Source organism: Salmo salar, chromosome ssa19, assembly GCF_905237065.1.
Source record: "Salmo salar chromosome ssa19, Ssal_v3.1, whole genome shotgun sequence".
NCBI classification, from domain to species: domain Eukaryota; kingdom Metazoa; phylum Chordata; class Actinopteri; order Salmoniformes; family Salmonidae; genus Salmo; species Salmo salar.
In genome coordinates this window covers 71,847,249-71,866,084 of record NC_059460.1, presented here as the reverse complement: position 1 = coordinate 71,866,084, position 18,836 = coordinate 71,847,249, and the positions used below count along the sequence as shown (strand labels likewise).

The window sequence follows — 18,836 nt, the reverse complement described above, 5'->3', positions numbered from 1 at the left end:
GGAAGGTGAACCTTTGCCCCAGTCTAAGGTCCTGAGAGATCTGGAGCAGGTTTTCATCAAGGATCTCTGTACTTTGCTCCGTTCATCTATCGAGCCTGACTAGTCTCCCAGTCCCTGCCGCTGAAAAACATCCCCACAGCATGATGCTACCACCACTTTCCACCGTAGGGATGGTATTGGCCAGGTGATGAGCAGTGCCTGGTTTCCTCCAGACATGACGCTTGGCATTCAGGCCAAAGAGTTCAATCTAGGTTTCATCAGACCAGAGAATCTTGTTTCTCCTGGCCTGAGAGTCCTTTAGGTGCTTTTTGGCAAACTCCAAGTGGGCTTTCATCTGGCCACTACCATAAAGGCCTGATTGGTGGAGTGCTGGAGAGATGGTTGTCCTTCTGGAAGGTTCTCCCATCTCCACAGAGGAACTCTGGAGCTCTGTCAGAGTGAAAATCGGATTCTTAGTCACCTCCCTGACCAAGGGCCTTCTCCCCCAATTGCTCAGTTTGGCCGGGTGGCCAGCTCTAGGAAGAGTCTTGGTGGTTCCAAAGTTATTCCATTTAAGAATGATGGAGAACACTGTGTTCTTGGGGACCTTAAATGCTTCAGAAATGTTTTGGTACCCTTCCCCAGATCTGTGCCTCGACATAATCCTGTCTCTGAGCTCTACGGACAATTCCTTCAACCTCATGGCTTGGTTTTTGCGCTGATATGCACTGTCAACTGTGGGACCTTATATAGACAGGTGTGTGTCTTTCCAAATCATGTCCAATCAATTGAATTTACCACAGTTGGACTCCAATCAAGTTGTAGAAACATCTCAAGGATGATCAATGGAAACAGGATGCACCTGAGCTCAATTTCGAGTATCATAGCAAAGGGTCTGAATACTTTATGTAAATAAAGTATCTGTTTATATTTTTTTAAATGTGCAAAAGTAAAAAAAAAAAAAAGCTGTTTTCGCTTTGTCTTTATGGAGTATTGAGATTGATGAAGGAAAAAAATATATATATTTTAGTATAAGACTAACGTAACAAAATGTGCAAAAGGTGAAGGGGCCTGAATACTTTCAGAATGCATTGTTCATGTAGGTTTACCTACTCAGATTATGTAACGTCACAAAGTATTTGTACACAAGGGGGCAGCAGAACGCCGTTTTAAATAGAGCTGTCGTGCCACGGCTGATGTCATACATACACTAGGTACTCTGTGTGCCAGGATCTGTTAATTGTACTACAGAAGGCATACCGTTTTGTTGTTATTGTTAAATTGTTTTGTTATAAAAACGTCCATAATCGGCTCGTTTTGACAACAACATTGTGTGAGGATTGTAGAATCAACGGACAAAAAATATAAAATCATATATTTTGTCACCATCCTCCGGATGATTGCAATGGCACAATGAATCCTATGTGATGCCAATATTGTCGTATTAATATTACCAGGTTCATTTGCGCTCAACGCAACAGGCGCGTTTTGGAGCGCTCCCCCGATTCTGACCAATCAGGTGCGAGGCCGCCTGCGCAGATTGAAAGACTCTTCTAGAAGGAGGCTGGACGCGAGATTCGGCGGGATGGACAAAAATCAGAATGCGAAATCAACAAAATAGAAGTGCAGTAAACAGTGAGAGGGAGAACAGTGTTTAGTCTCCGAGGCGGGTTACAGCTAGATAAATATGTTCACATCCTGTTCGGTCGGATTATGACATTGCATGCATCGTGGTGACATGCAAAAGATAAGCAGACTTGTTTTTTTTATTTACGATTGCACACATTTCCTTCAGCGAGAACGAGTTTGACATGGAAGAGAAGCGCTAGCCAGCAAACGTAGCACTTTATTTTCACTGTCATAAAAGAAACTGGAAGATTATAGACATCGGGTGGTATGGAAAACTGTCCATAGACATCACCTAATTCGCCTTTTATATGGATTTGAGCCCAACTACAAATAGAGAATATTTTTTAGGAAGCGTTGATCAGCTGTCAATATGGCCGACATAAAGTCGCTCAGGTGGGTGATACATTGTTGCTAAAGTTACCATTCATTAGGCTACTTAATAGCTACATGTTATTGTTTCAGATATGATACAAAAATGATCGTTGCAACAGAATAGTTACATTATTAAGGAAACTCACTCTGAACCCCTGCTCTTGCATGGCATTATCTTATTAAGCCAGATGTCACGTTGATTTTGACACATCACGAACACCTGCTCGCGATCACGTTGTGGCGTTTTAGGATATTAAAATACAGTAGGCGACAGTAAATTACAGCCTAGTTATGCCTATAAAGGTCAATTCAAATAATTGTATAATTGAATGAATACGTTATTTGGCAGGATGTATGTGAGAAATGCATGATTATAGAACAGTCGAAGTATGCATGTGGCACCAAAAATGTCTCCCTAATTATTTCCTGTCAAGGCCTGTGTCACGAGCTTGATAACCAACTCAGTTGCTTATTCTGTAGTAAGCGAGGCTATTTCCTAAATTGCTAATGATCCCATTGATATAAAAGTAAACGTTTGATTAGAGTTGTGTGGTGGGTTATGTGACTGCTTTGCTCGGTATTGTAGCCTATTTTGCGGCTCAATTCAACACCCATTCATTGACATCGTGGCTTTGTATCATGAGAATGACTATTATTGAGGTGGTAGAGCGCTTGCTACTTTCATCCCAGGGTACATGTTTGTTGTTGTTTATAAGATTGGGTCATGACCCAGCCATCTTATTTTAGAATTAACGTTATTGTTTTAGGACAAAGGGAATTAATATAGGTGTTTGTATTTAGAAAAAAGCAAGTTTTTGTTGCTGTAGTCTAAATCCAACATACAAATGTATTAGTCAACATAGTGTGATTGTTGTGTACACCATTCTACCCACATGGTGGGGAAATCCCCAATAACAAAAAAGTCCCAGAGAGTCCCAAAAAGGTTATGCATCTATTGTTTTCACAAATCAGAATGTTCAGTTGATTACATATATTAATGCTAATGCTTTGGTTATTAAATGGACAGAGCACTAATGTATTAATTTCTGGAGATATTTTCCCTCTTGAGGTAAGGCCAGAGTGATGCAGCTGTGTGTTATTAGTATTCATGAGTTTGAGCCTGTGAATGGCTGAATGAACTATTGGTTTATAGGCTGATTGGAGCCTGCTCACTGCCCTTAAACACACAAACATGACAATGATGTCATTTCTGTCTGAATGAACAGCTCAGTGGCGCGTGTGTATCCCTCCACCCCCTACCCGCCTAGAGCCTACCCCCTTCGGTGTGCCCCATCTGGGGGTGAAAGGGGAGGGCCAGGGTGGGGGAGGATGGCCCTCTGCCTCTTCCACATTTCACGTGGAAGTTTAAATTGAAGTAATGGGTGGAAACACATTGACAAAGGCAGTATTGCAGTTTTATATTTTATTCACATGCTAACCGAGGGATTGAAAAAGCATATGAAGAGGATGACACGTTTAGGTTCAGTTTGATTTAGAAAATATATTTTTGCGCCTTTGCCAACATTATACACATTCATTACATAGGTTAATTCGTTACATAGGTATTAGACGGAGATTCAGATAATCTGACCCCTACAAATGAAGAACTAGTGTGTGAGGGAAAGTGAGGCTCAAACAGTGCAGGCCTGCTCAGGCACCTTAGCCAAGTTCTTATATAACAAATCATTACAATCCCCCGGGTTGGTTTTGAAACTCCTGTTTAGTTCAGCCTGGACCGTTAGGGCTGACCTATTAGTTTAGCCACTCCCTGACCTGCCTCCACACACACACACACACACACCTACCTTTATGCTACACACACACCTATATAGGACAAAGAGCCTGTTGATGTAGAATTACCTGGCCACTTCCATCTCTCTCTTTCCTGTAGTGAGGGAATTATGATTACATTTTATTGGCATGTCCCAGTCAGCACTGAAGAAGCCCTTTCATCACAGGCCAGTACTGAAAACCTGTGAGAGGCCTTGTTCTACCCACCACAGTGTGTGTATGTGTGCGTGTTCATGTGCTCTGCTGGCTCGTGCAAGTGTTTTTCAGAGGCCAAAACAACAGCCATATTTAGGAACTTTGTACTTTGAAATAATTTTTGTTGAAGAAAAGGAATACTGTAAATCCACCCGAATGTTCATCCCAACCAGGACGATTGCATCATGCTGAATATTGTAGAGAAATTATTGCTTATTTTGCACATTAGAGAGGCATTTTTATTTTACCAGGTAAGTTGACTGAGAACACATTCTCATTTACAGCAACAACCTGGGGAATAGTTATCAGGGAGCGGAATGAGCCTTATCTAAACTAGTGATGATTAGGTGGCCATGATGGTATGAAGGCCAGATTGGGACTTTAGCCAGGACACCGGGGTTAACACCCCTACTCTTACAATAAGTACCATGGGATCTTTAGTTACCACAGAGAGTCAGGACACCGGGGTTAACACCCCTACTCTTATGATAAGTGCCATGGGATCTTTAGTTACCACAGAGAGTCAGGACACCGGGGTTAACACCCCTACTCTTATGATAAGTACCATGGGATCTTCAGTTACCACAGAGAGTCAGGACACCGGGGTTAACACCCCTACTCTTACGATAAGTACCATGGGATCTTCAGTTACCACAGAGAGTCAGGACACCGGGGTTAACACCCCTACTCTTATGATAAGTACCATGGGATCTTCAGTTACCACAGAGAGACAGGACACCGGGGTTAACACCCCTACTCTTACAATAAGTGCCATGGGATCTTTAGTTACCACAGAGAGACAGGACACCGGGGTTAACACCCCTACTCTTATGATAAGTACCATGGGCTCTTTAGTTACCACAGAGAGTCAGGACACCGGGGTTAACACCCCTACTCTTATGATAAGTACCATGGGATCTTCAGTTACCACAGAGAGACAGGACACCGGGGTTAACACCCCTACTCTTACAATAAGTACCATGGGATCTTCAGTTACCACAGAGAGACAGGACACCGGGGTTAACACCCCTACTCTTACAATAAGTACCATGGGATCTTCAGTTACCACAGAGAGACAGGACACCGGGGTTAACACCCCTACTCTTACAATAAGTGCCATGGGATCTTTAGTTACCACAGAGAGTCAGGACACCGGGGTTAACACCCCTACTCTAACAATAAGTACCATGGGATCTTTAGTTACCACAGAGAGACAGGACACCGGGGTTAACACCCCTACTCTAACAATAAGTGCCATGGGATCTTTAGTTACCACAGAGAGTCAGGACACCGGGGTTAACACCCCTACTCTTACAATAAGTGCCATGGGATCTTTAGTTACCACAGAGAGACAGGACACCGGGGTTAACACCCCTACTCTTACAATAAGTGCCATGGGATCTTCAGTTACCACAGAGAGACAGGACACCGGGGTTAACACCCCTACTCTTACAATAAGTGCCATGGGATCTTCAGTTACCACAGAGAGACAGGACACACATTTAACGTCCCATCCAAAAGACAGCACCCTACACAGGACAATCACCTTTTCAATCTTTTTTTTTTAGACCAGAGGAAAGGGTGCTTCCCACTGGCCCTCCAATACCACTTCCAGCAGCATCTGATCTCCCATCCAGGGACTGACCAGGACCAACACTGCTTAGCTTTAGAAGCAAGCTAGCCATGGGATGCAGGGTGGTATGCTGCTGGCAAATGCTACACAGGCATGTTCATGTTTTAAAGGCTACTGAATGCAGTCCTTGTCCTTCAGACTCCAGATCGTATGGGGCTGTGGCTGACCTTGATCAATTACCAGGGTAGCTTAACCTTACTGTACAATTAGAGTACATTTAGGCCCATAATATGTTTCTGTGGTATTGCCCAACATCAGACTCTTACTTGACAGTATCTGGAATGCAACAAGGGCAACAGCTCAGTATATCTGTTGGCAGCTGTGGTGTAGCTCATATCAGTTAGAACAGTGTCAGTGTGAACTTATAGGTTAGGGTGGTTCTGTGGTTACTCTGGGCAACTGGTGTCCTCAGCCTCCTTCCTGTTTGTTTTTTAGATGTTCTACCCCTGGCACAATGTGATGCCATGAAGGAAGTGTTGCCCAGCAACAAGACATTTCCATGGACAAATTTAGGTTTGCACAACTACTCTCTGGTGGCAGAGTTTCACATTAGAGAATGACAAGCTGTGTCCAGTATTACAGCAAAGTTTCACATTAGAGAAGGATCAGCTGTGTCCAGTATTACAGCAGAGTTTCACATTAGAGAAGGATCAGCTGTGTCCAGTATTACAGCACAGTTTCACATTAGAGAAGGATCAGCTGTGTCCAGTATTACAGCAGAGTTTCACATTAGAGAATGACAAGCTGTGTCCAGTATTACAGCACAGTTTCATATTAGAGAAGGATCAGCTGTGTCCAGTATTACAGCACAGTTTCACATTAGAGAATGACAAGCTGTGTCCAGTATTACAGCACAGTTTCACATTAGAGAAGGATCAGCTGTGTCCAGTATTACAGCACAGTTTCACATTAGAGAAGCATCAGCTGTGTCCAGTATTACAGCACAGTTTCACATTAGAGAAGGATCAGCTGTGTCCAGTATTACAGCACAGTTTCACATTAGAGAAGGATCAGCTGTGTCCAGTATTACAGCACAGTTTCACATTAGAGAAGGACAAGCTGTGTCCAGTATTACAGCACAGTTTCACATTAGAGAAGGATCAGCTGTGTCCAGTATTACAGCACAGTTTCACATTAGAGAAGGACAAGCTGTGTCCAGTATTACAGCACAGTTTCACATTAGAGAAGGACAAGCTGTGTCCAGTATTACAGCACAGTTTCACATTAGAGAAGGACAAGCTGTGTCCAGTATTACAGCACAGTTTCACATTAGAGAAGGACAAGCTGTGTCCAGTATTACAGCACAGTTTCATATTGGAGAAGAACCAGCTGTATTATAGCCTTTTGGTGTCTGAGAAGCAGCAAGTCTCTAATAGATAGGGAAAAAACATATCTCCAAACATCAACATTTGAGGCAGAAAGTGGACAGTTGTGTGATGGTGGATTTTCTTCAAAAAGGCATAGACTGCCACAGCCAGGCATCATTATGTCTGATCTAGCAGGGAACAGGGGAAGCTAGTCTACTCTAATTATGGTCAGGAATGTCCTGTTTAATATGAATCTCTACGCCGTTTCCAGCTGCATGCCACTCACTGAGTCTACTGCCAATCCTGCTTCACTATGAATTACTCTGTGCCTGCTCAATCCATTGACATCTGATTCAGTTTTAAATTGGGCGGTTATTGGTAATGGGGTATCGGTGGGTTGGTGCTGAATGTGACTCACTTGTGGCATGAATAATGTACTGTTCCTGTTTTTCAGTTTTAATCATGTCAGTTATGTTGATTTAAAGAAATGTGCAGAGTAATGATTTGATTATAATGAAGTGATATGAGTAAGCATAGTTTTATGTCACTTTTCTGAAGGGTTATCTGCCCTCTCTCCCCTCCCTATGTCTCCCTTTCCTCTACCTCCCTCTCTCTCTTCCTCCTTTTCAGTGAGTCTGACGATGAAGATCTACACTCCACAGATCCTGAGGGTAAGGACAAGAGCAAAGACAAGAAGATGCTGTGCAAAGTCAAATGGTCTCGCGACGAGGTGGGTCAAAGTAGATAGAATATTATGTATTTTGTAAATGTGTGCTTGTTGTTCAACACTGTTGGTTTATCATTTAATTGACTGGTGCAATCTGCTCCTATTGTATTGCATGATATGTAGGAAGCCCTATAGTTCCCTCTACTAAGGGGAAGTGTGTAGGGCGTTTACTTTTCTGACGCACTGGAGATACAGGGAGTGTCTCAGGAAGGTTGGTTCCTCACCCCACTCTCTCTCTCTCCCTCTCTATTTCTCGCCCTCTCTCTTTTCTCTGCAGGATGAGAGGCTGAAGAAGTTAGTGGAGCAGCATGGAACAGACTCCTGGAAATTAGTAGCTAATGATTTCCCAGTAAGTGGTACAACTATGACACACTGTTAGAACATGGTGTTAAAGTACAGAGCCTTCTGTAAACACACAGTAACCCACATAAAAACTACACTGAGTGGACAAAACATTACCTGTTCATTCCATGACAGACTGACCAGGTGAATCCAGCTGAAGGCTATGATTCCTTATTGATGTCACCTGTTAAATCCACTTCAATCAGTGAAGATGAAGGGGAGGAGACAGGTTGAAGAAGGATTGTGTGTGTGTGACATTCAGAAGGTGAATGGGCAAGACAAAATATTTTAAGTTTCTTTGAACAGGCTATGGTAGGTGGGGCCAGGCACACCTGTTTGTGTCAAGAACTGCAACGCTGCTGTTTTTTTCACCCTCAACAGTTTCCCGTGTGTATCAAGAATGGTCCACCACCCAAAGGACATCCAGCCGACTTGACGCAACTGTGGGAAGCATTGGAGTCACCATGTGTCAGCATCCCTGTGGAACGCTGTAGACATCTTGTAAAGTCCATGCCTGATGAACAGACTGTTCTGAGGGAAAATGGAGGGGATGAAACTCAATATTAGGAAGGCATTCTTAATGTTTTGTACACTCAGTACATTATCTGGATAAGAAAGATGATAAGACAGGTCACAGGTGTTGTGTAAGGAAGAGATTATTAGCCATTGTGTGTGAATAGCTGTAATAACACATGGTGTGTGTGTGGGGGGGGGGGTGTGTGTTACTGAGGTGTCATGCTCTGCTTTGTGTCTGTCTGTCACAGGGGAGGACAGATGGCCAGTGTCAGCACCGCTGGCAGAAAGTGCTCAACCCAGAGCTGGTGAAAGGACCCTGGACAAAAGAGGAGGATCAGAAGGTAAGTGGAGATGGGAGTTACTCCAACCTGGCATGAGTGAGGGGGGAGTAGAGGGAAAGAAATGGGAAGGGAGGAGGTAGAAGAGGAAGGTAGAGGGCTTGGAGCAGGTCATTGATAATACAAACAAGCTGCAGTATAAACATAACAGACCTTTCTCTTGTAATCTGAAACATTGAAAGTAACATACAATCCACACGTTCCTCTCTTGCGCTGTATCCCCGTTGGCAGCCCCTGCAGTAGTTTTCATTGACTGTGCAAACATCCCACTACCTCATGCTTTAAAACAACGAAAACAGCCTCTCCCTGGTCCTGAGACCCTCCTCAGCCAGGCTGTGCCTCATATCTCTCATAGTTGGAAGGTGAATAATGCATTCCTTAAATAAAACTACATGATGCCTTGTCTGCTGGAATGTCAAGATTGGGGTCTTGCTCCTCCAACATCTAGGCTTCACATCACAACACATGCCAGTGATAGGATTGGTCTGGCTCGCCCTTAGTGACATGCTAGAAGTAAGATGTATGCAGGAAGATAATAGCGCTGGCTAGTGTGGGACTGCTGAGAGATGACATCACACGTTTAACTCCATGATAGAAGTGTTATTTCACCGAGTTCTTCTGCTTCATTCTGGACATTCTCTCCGACGTTGCCAATGATGATGTGGCAGCTCTGTTTGTGCAGTAAGGGGCTGTAGTGGAGTTTCATAAATGGCCTATAGCTCTCCAGTCATAGATTAAAAATATCCATACTGTTTAATATTTAGAGGTCCAGAGGAATGCCTGTCTGGATTGCATTGTTAGAAGTCACTCACAATTCCCTGTCTTCTTTGTTTGTTTGTGTGTGTATAGGTGATCGACCTGGTGCACAAATATGGCCCCAAGCGCTGGTCGGTGATTGCTAAGCACCTGCAGGGACGCATCGGAAAGCAATGCCGTGAGCGTTGGCACAACCACCTGAACCCTGAGGTAAAGAAGTCCTCCTGGACCCAGGAAGAGGACTGCATCATCTACCAGGCCCACAAACGCCTGGGCAACCGCTGGGCTGAGATCTCCAAGCTGCTGCCTGGAAGGTAACATGATGATATAGTGTACAGTTCTATGCCTGAGCTAGTGGGCGGTTGCAACTCAATAGAGTAAAATGGATTCCCTTCTTCTCCTTGTCTGATCTCCTTCAATACGGTGATGGCTCCAACTGGTGGTGCCATATTGCTTACAGCTACATTATTGGTAAAAGGGTTGGGCCTAGGGCACAAGGTTTGTTCAGACCAGTCTAAAATGTCATATCACGCTTATAGGACGGACAATTCCATTAAGAACCACTGGAACTCGACCATGAGGAGGAAGGTAGAGCATGAGGGGTATCTTCAGGAGGGCTGCAGGGGATTCGACTCCGACCATGGAGGGGTGAAGAGAAGTCACCACAGACCCTGTGTCCCCCAACCAGACACCCCCCACCACGGGCACAGCCCTCTGGGCATGGAAGTACCAACGCAGGTGAGACACGGGTCTCTCAGTTCAGATCCTCTGCATAGGCTTGTCTTGATCATTGGGTTTGTTTGAGTTTTGAAGGCTTGTTGTTGATGGGTCTGTCCTGTGCTTTGTAGCTCGGGGGTTACCCTTATAGCTCTCACTGTGGCCAACTGATGGACAGCCTCCAAGACTCCTCCAGCTACTTATTGGTGAGTGACCTGTCCCTTACAACTGACCCAGAGTCAGGTGTGTTGTTTCCTCAAAATGTGCAACATTTGGACTGAAGAAAGGCCTACTGATTTAGGATCAGATGCCAAGTTGTCCAATCCTGGCCACTTTCCCCATCATATACTTTCCCACTCTACTACCTTCAGTCTGTACTTTTTATTAATCAGTCTCTCAATCAAACAACTGAACGATCTGCCTGAATCCTTGCTTCTTCTGTGTCTTTTAACAAATGTGTGGATTGGTGTTAATCGGAATAAGCCTTTGAGTCTGACTTGAGTAATTTGCGAGTACATTTGTTGTCTCCTTCCTTCCCTGCGTTCCTTTTCCTCACTCCCTCCGTCCTGTCCTCCTCTCCTTCCCGTGTGTGTTTATTCCAGCCGTCCTGCCATGACGACCCAGACAAAGAGCAGAGAATTAAGGAACTTGAGCTTCTGCTTATGTCAGCAGAGACCGAGGTCCGGAGACAGGCCCAGTGCCGAGGCCCATGTGTAAGGGCACACTCTCTGTGTGTGAGCTCCTAGTTGTAGTGTTGTCGTAGTAGCCTACCCATCTCACCCCTCTCCCCACACTCCCGTTAGTTGTGCTTCCTAGTTCTACCCCTTCCCCCCCATTTTCAGTGCTTCCTGCCATCCCGCCATGCGGCCGCCACCATAAACCTCCTCTACCCTCCCTCCCTCCAGCCTCCTATCCGCTCCTCACAGCAGTAGTGCACGGTGTCACTTCAGCCAGCAGTTTGGTTTGGAACCAAACATGTCTTTTTATTTTCTTCAACCTTTTTTTCACTCTTTATTTATTATTTTTTTTACCCCAAATTTGCTTCTCAACTGGAATCCCCTCCTCTGAGACCAGCCTTGACTTTTCCTTTCTTCATTTATCTATTCGCTCCATCCATTTATCTGATTTTCACCTGCATTGAAGGTCAAACTATTATGATGATGTCAGTGGTTCAGATGTTATCTGATAAATCTCTTAGTGCAGTGCAACCCAAGCTTACCACTGACTATTGTCACCCTACTTGTACAGTATGTGTCCTGCCCTGTACTCTCCCTTTCTCTCACACCATGCCAACATCTCACACCATGCCAACATCTCACACCATGCCAACATCTCACACCATGCCAACATCTCACACCATGCCAACATCTGGCTTTCACTAGGAGCCTAAAGAGTTCACATGAAGTGTGAAGTTTAAAACTGAGGGGTTAAATTTGGCTTTTGGGAGATAAGGTTTGGGGTATACATTTGGGTTTAGATTGCTCTCCCCTTGTCAGCTCAACTTCCATTGAAACTTCTTTGAAATGGAATTGCCCTGACCTGTACAGTAGCCCTGGTTAATCCTGCCACCACAATCACCTCCACCCTAACCCCAGTTTCTTCTCCCCTAGAATGTGGAGCGTTACTCCAGCTGGGCAGACAGCGTGTCAGACGACACCATGACCACCAGCAGCAGCAGTCTGGAGGATCAGGCTGAGGGAGGCTGGAGGGGGGCAGAGGAGGGCCAGGGGCCCCCGATGGAGCAGGCTGAGGAGGGCTGGAGGGGCCCAGAGGAGGCCCGAGGGCTCCAGGTTCAGCACCACATCTCCCCCAGTAAGTTCCTGTCTGTGGAGGCTAGTTCCGTGCTCTCCACCTTGCAGACCATCCCAGAGTTCGCAGAGTCCATGGAGCTCATCGACTCGGTGAGTGTGTGTAGATGTGCATTTGGTGTCTGTGTATGTGGCAGTGTGTGTTTACATATACCAGACCCAGAGTATGGATGTATTTTAAATCCATTGTAGATGTGTCTGGCTCTACAGAACCCTATGACGTGGAGCGAGGCATCCAGCTTCGACATGTCTGAGGCGACGACCCCCCCGAAACAAACACAGGGGGGCTACGCACCCCAGGGGAGGACCACAGAGGAGATGAGGTACGCAGTTGACCACCCCAACGGCATCTCCACCAAGCACTGTGCCCCCATGGGTCACACCCCGAACAACGTGTCCAGATCGAGTTTGCCTACCCTGGGGAGGAGGAAGAGGGGGGACCAGTCCCCCGATAGGAGTTGCCCATCCTTCTTAGACTCACCCAGCACCAACTCGCCCAAGAACACCCCCACGAAAGCACTGCCCTTCTCCCCCTCCCAGGTAAGACTGATGCTAGAAATGAGATCAAGCTAAAGCATGATGGCGCAATGCATCTGGCTCTGACAGTATAGTCTGTTAAAGACGCTTACTTTACACTCCCACTTTCTTCTCCATCTCCCTTCTCTAACTGTTGTGATCATGTCTTTCTCCAGTTCTTCAACACATCAGGAGGAGAGCATCTGAACCTGGACAACCCAGCTCTGACCTCCACCCCGGTCTGTGACCAGAAGTGTCTCCTCAACACACCCTTCCAGAGGGAGACCACGCCCAAACACCAGAAAGAGAATGTTGGGTAGGAGTCGGCTCCAGGTTCCTCCATATTTTCAACATTGATTTTAATTGGCTATATTACATGTGTGTTGATGGATTGATCTCTTCATTTTGGCAAGTGTTGTAAGAATTTCTCTCTTTGTCTCACTCAGTTTCAGGACCCCTAAGATCCGTAAGTCCATCATGGTTCCGACTCCCAGAACTCCTACTCCGTTTAAGAACGCCCTGGCCGCCCAGGAGAAGATGCACGGGCCACTGAAGATGGTGGTAAGTGTCAGTGTGAAGTTGGTCTGTCTGTGCACTGTAGTCTAAGTATTTATAATTGAATGTGTGTGCTTAAGAGTGTAAGTACTTTTTGACAGTGCTCATATTAATGTAAGTGTGTGTGTATATTTCAGCCCCAGTCCCTGGCCTTTCTGGAGGAAGACCTCAGGGAGGTGCTGAAGCAGGAGATTGGATCAGACATCTTCACCAGGGAACTACAACCACATTTCAGGACATGGAAACATGATGTAGGTGTTTTTTACAGAACTGTAGTTGTTAGTGCTGGCTGTCTTTATTGGTATCCAGTCTAGAGGTCGACCGATTAATCGGCATGGCTGATTAATTAGGGCCGATTTCAAGTTTTCATAACAATCGGTAATCTGCCTTTTTGGACGCCGATTATGGCTGAATACGTTGCAATCCACGAGGAAACTGCGCGGCAGGCTGACCACCTGTTACGCAAGTGCAGCATCAAAAGGACCTTGTGGCTGCAAGGAGCCAAGGTAAGTTGATAGCTAGCATTAAACGTATCTTATAAAAAAACAATCAATCTTCACATAATCACTAATTAACTACACATGGATGATGATGATTTTACTAGGTTAACTAGCTTGTCCTGTGTTGCATATAATCAATGCGGTGTCTTTATAATTTATCATCGAATCATACTTCGCCAAACGGGTGATGATTTAACAAAAGCGCATTGCTGAAAAAAGCACAATCGTTGCACGACTGTACCCAACCATAAACATCAATGCCTTTCTTAAATTAATACACACAAGTATATTTTTTTAAACCTGCATATGTAGTAAAGACATTCATGTTAGCAGGCAATATTAACTAGGGAAATTGTGTCACTTCTCTTGCGTTCAGTGCAAGCAGAGTCAGGGTATATGCAACAGTTTGGGCTGCCTGGCTTGTTGCGAACTGTGAACTAATTTGCCAGAATTGTACATAATTATGACATAGCATTGAAGGTTGTGCAATGTAACAGCAATATTTAGACTTAGGGATGCCACCCGTTAGATAAAATATGGAACGGTTCGGTATTTCACTGAAAGAATAAACGTTTTGTTTTCGAAATGATAGTTTACGTATTTGACCATATTAATGACCAAAGCTTCATATTTCTGTATTTATTATATTATAATTAAGTCTATGATTTGATATTTGATAGAGCAGTCTGACTGAGCGGTGGTAGGCAGCAGCACGCTTGTAAGCTTTCATTCAAACAGCACTTTACTGTCTTTGCCAGCAGCTTTTAGCAATGCTTGAAGCACAGTGCTGTTTATGACTTCAAGCCTATCAACTCCTGAGATTAGGCTGGCAATACTAAAGAACATCCAATAGTCAAAGGTATTTGAAATACAAATGGTATAGAGAGAAATAGTTGACGCGTCATAATTCCTATAATTACAACCTAAAACTTCTTAAAAGGGGATATTGAACCACCTGCTTTCATGTTCTGAGCAAGGAACTTAAATGTTAGCTTTTATACCTGGCACATATTGCACTTTTACTTTCTTCTCCAACACTGTGTTTTTGCATTATTTAAACCAAATTGAACATGTTTCGTTATTTATTTGAGACTAAATTGATTTTATTTATGTATTATATTAAGTTAAAGTAAGTGTTAATTGGGCGGCAGGTAGCCTAGTGGTTAGAGCGTTGGACTAGTTAACCGTAAGGTTGCAAGATCGAATCCCTGAACTGACAAGGTACAAATCTGTCATTCTGTCTCTGAACAAGGCAGTTAACCCACTGTTCCTAGGCCGTCATTGAAAATAAGAATTTGTTCTTATCTGACTTGCCTAGTTAAATAAAGGTAATAAATCGAATAAAATTCAGTATTGTTGTAATTTATTTTTTATGTATTATTTTAAAATTTAATTTCATCGGTATCTGCTTTTTTTGGTCCTCCAATAATTGGTATCGGCGTTGAAAAATCATAATCGGTCGACCTCTAATCCAGTCTAACCACAACCTTGTCCCTGTTTCCTCCAAGGTGGATGGGCCAGCCAGGAAGGTGCGTAAGTCCCTGGTACTGGACTCCTGGGGGAAAGACTGTCTTAACGTCCAGCTATTCCAGGAACAGCGCAATAATGCACAGGTGTGTTCTGGGAACTAATCAATCAGACTACATCAGTCAACCAATGAACCAACCAACTAATCAATCAATTCATCAGTCAACCAACCAACAAATCAATGTCTACCCCTCCTTGCCCCCCTCCAGGTCCTAGAGGAGAGTCTCCTGACCAGCTCCTTACTGATGACCCCCCTCCCTGAGAGAGACGGAGAGGAGCGCCCCTGCACCCCCTCATCTGGGAGGGAGAGGTCCTGTGCCCCCCTGCGCCACCTCCCCAGCCCCCGCAAGAGGAAGAACCCCCCTTCGGTCAGAATGTCCCACCACGATTCACTTAGACAGGTACACACAGACCTGTCTCTTAGGTTTTAATCCTAACTAACCCCACATTATTGCTCCTCAGATGATTTATATAATATTGGAGAGAGGGAAAATGTTGTCTGTCCAAATTAGATGGTATGTTGTGTTCAGCTGGCCACTTTTTAGTAAAAATGTATTTATTGAGCATCAAGGTCTTGGCTGTCACAAAGGGATAGAAGGGTTGAGAGGTGGGAGAGAATAATCCTCTCTTCTCATGCAGGTAAAAAGCGAGTGGGAAGCAGTGGTTTATGGGAAGACTGAGGACCAGCGGATCATGACAGAGCAGGCCCGGCAGTACCTGGGTAGTACCTACCCATCCTCCGCCTGCACCTCGAGGGCCCTCGTCCTCTGAGGCCTATGTCACCAAACACTACACCCGTCCAGCAGAGTTGCTATGGAAACCACACTCCTTCTCCTAATGACTCTTAGCATACTTAGACGATCTGGTGTAGGCAACTCAAATCATTTAGAAAGTTGTGTATTGATAAGATCCGTAAGTGAACACTCAAGTGTACCACAGAATACTTTACAGAAAAAGCCGAGTCACGCATTTTTTTCCTCAGTCACACTGCCCATGAACCTTGACGTCCTTGATTTGAGTTTTTGTAGCAATAAATTGCTTGGTTTGTCTTTTGAATACACACAAGCCTAGCCATGTCACAGGTTTGTACAGATAAGAAATCCTAGATTTTCTGCACTATAATGTGTTAAAACAGAACAACCCGCACATACAGTAAGCTGCAGAAATAGGCTGATTATTACTAGCAGTGGCTGAGTCTCATATCGTTCATATATTGTTTAAATAAAAATGGAAAAAATCTGTTTTATGATGTAATATTACACGTATATGTATATTTTCTAACTTGTTTGTAGAAACTACCCTGTAGTGCTACACTTGTTGTTTTGAAGTCTTAGGAGAGAGACGGAGAGCTGTCTGTATGGCACTACTGAGTTGGGGTTGGCTGCAGAGAAGTGATCAGTGTTGAGGAGGTAACTGGATAGCACTTGTGATGTGACTGTATTGTTTCAAAACGCAATGAAGTTTCCGTTCCAAGGCCATACTTTCCTTTAGCAGTCTCAATTTGAGACATTTGTTGAATGTATTTCATAGCGTGAAACTGCGAAGAAACTTCAAATGGAAGGGTACTTTTTCCTCCCTGTATTTATTATCTGTATTCTAAAACGTAGATCTTAATATAAGTGTAAATTGAACACATTCTCCTTTGAGAAATCTTCCTAAAGGCGTTCCCTGCCCCTAAGATTTGATCTGTCAGTTCTACTTCTTACCTTCTATTGATCTAGGTTGTGATTGGGGAAGGGTACGCTGATCCTAAATCAGAATCCAGTTGTCATGTTTGGTACTGACCAATAGTGCTCAGTGTGCTAAAACGACCATGTTTAGTTGAGGGGATGTCCTGTTCGCGTGAAGGCTGTATGTTCTATTTATTCAATGTTTACTCATTTATTTATTTCAATACAAAAATAAATGATCAAATTTATATTTTCTTTTTATCAGAAAAGGATTGGGCTACCTTTCACCAAATTTCTCCAAATTAGACATAACAAGCAAACATGCACTGCCACTAATTCCTTTTTGTTCAGTAATTATTTTAACTCTCAGATTGAGTTAATTACCATTTGTATAGTGACATCACTGAGTTGATATTGATAGGACAGTTTCCCCTGGAATCAGTTAGCTTTTTTTGTAGCGGGACCCTGTCTCTAATCATAGACAAATTGCACTTTGCTCATTAAGTGTTGTTTCGTCCGTTTGTTTGAGCACATGACATAGCTCTTGTTTTATCTGTGTGTGTTTTGTTCATTTTTTTCAAATCCAATGCCGTTAGATGAATGTCTCACTACATGTGACGATTGAACATTGACCTAAAGAGGATAGATGGAGCTGCTTGATGTATGTTTTTACATGGCATGTAAAGATGGAAAGATTGTAAAGATTAAGCTTTTTTATAAATACTTTTTTTGATCAATTGTTTATCAGTAATAATCACAAGTACAGGACAATGTAAGATTTTCAACATACAACAACAAAAAATAATATTTCATTGTATGTCTTCATGTGACAATGCAGTTTTCTACAGCTCTGATTGGTTACCTCTGTAATAACAGGGTGCAGCAGAGTATCTATGGTCCCTGTGGTGATGGTTGGTGTCATTTGTTCCAACGGTCTTCCAACTGTTTAGAATCTGGATTATAATTTGGATTGTAATCTGGATTATCTAGCATTAAGTGTGTTTGAGAATAAAAAGGGAATCTCCTCAGGAGAGTTCACATGGAAAGATCATGTATGTTCACCCTCTGAGCTCCACAGAGCTTCAGTTTCTGAACTTTCTTATTTTCCTTCATCGGCTACCCTAAATGTTTATGTTCTGTTGGTTGGTTTGGCTTCAGTATGTTTTGTTTGTAACATGTTTGTAAGTTAATACTTGGACATCTAACCCTAGGTTATGAGGGTATTAAGTACGTTTATAGTAGTTGTCATAATCATGCATAATCAGCAATACGCTGGATTTTTCCAGTACCATGTTTGTATAGTAATCACAGACGTAACACTTGCATTATGTAATTTTCAAATTTTCCAGTATTTTCTGCTTGTAATCCTAACCAGGCAACACAGAATTCCTGCCAACTGCAAATGGAACCATGTACCTAATATGGAATAATAATAAAATGTTATTGCATTGCATTTGGGGTTCTTTGTTATTGTGTCATGTAATAGCAATATGATGTTGCACCTTTAACACTGCAGTGTTAATCGCATGTCAAACCTCCTGGTTATCCAAATACCCTCTGTATATCCCTTTACCGTCCAGTGGGAGGACTCTTCTGTTCCCTGTCCAATCCTGTCAGGTCCTGATGGCAGTGGATTAACAGTGGCTGGGGTTGACTGCAGGCCCGACCCCCCCCCATTCCCTGCCCTGTTTACATATACCCCTGTCTGTGGTGTATTTGGGGGTGCTGTCAGCTTGGCCTGGGCTCACCATGGACACAATCCCCCTTCCGTGTGTGTGTGTGTGTGCTTGGGGGTGCCGTCAGCTTGGCCTGGGGTCTGCGGACACGAGCCCCCCTCCGCCAGGACAAGATGCCTCTCCACAGGGTCAGCTGCTGGCTCTAAATACGCCAAGTCACCCGTGACTTAATGCCCCCGGGCCCCATTGTCCCCAGGGCCTGTTGCTTTTACATCCCCATCC

At 43.9% G+C, this 18,836-nt stretch overlaps 1 protein-coding gene across 3 annotated transcripts; it reads left to right on the top strand.

The window, feature by feature from the left end:
* The first annotated feature begins 1,538 nt into the window (after positions 1 to 1,538).
* Positions 1,539 to 18,331, top strand: LOC106579526 (myb-related protein A-like). 3 transcript variants are annotated; one of them, XM_014159518.2, is made up of 16 exons: positions 1,539 to 2,001; positions 7,537 to 7,636; positions 7,911 to 7,982; positions 8,740 to 8,832; positions 9,679 to 9,899; positions 10,125 to 10,323; positions 10,434 to 10,508; positions 10,905 to 11,015; positions 11,913 to 12,203; positions 12,321 to 12,650; positions 12,803 to 12,942; positions 13,073 to 13,187; positions 13,319 to 13,432; positions 15,190 to 15,294; positions 15,418 to 15,609; positions 15,848 to 18,331. In XM_014159518.2, the coding sequence occupies exons 1-16, from the start codon at positions 1,979 to 1,981 to the stop codon at positions 15,977 to 15,979; spliced, it is 2,313 nt and encodes a 770-aa protein (XP_014014993.1). In that variant the 5' UTR covers positions 1,539 to 1,978; the 3' UTR covers positions 15,980 to 18,331. The 3 variants fall into 3 exon arrangements, with proteins under 3 accessions (XP_014014993.1, XP_014014992.1, XP_014014994.1); XM_014159517.2 differs by having other exon boundaries at positions 12,303 to 12,650; XM_014159519.2 differs by lacking the exon at positions 10,905 to 11,015 and having other exon boundaries at positions 12,303 to 12,650.
* Positions 18,332 to 18,836: the final 505 nt, after the last annotated feature.

Coding starts and splice junctions, on each gene's coding strand:
- LOC106579526 (XM_014159517.2), top strand. CDS start 1,979: ATGGCCGACATAAAGTCGCTCAG. Junction 10,324..10,433: donor GCATGGAAGTACCAACGCAG/GTGAGACACGGG, acceptor TGTGCTTTGTAG/CTCGGGGGTTACCCTTATAG. Junction 15,295..15,417: donor AACAGCGCAATAATGCACAG/GTGTGTTCTGGG, acceptor GCCCCCCTCCAG/GTCCTAGAGGAGAGTCTCCT.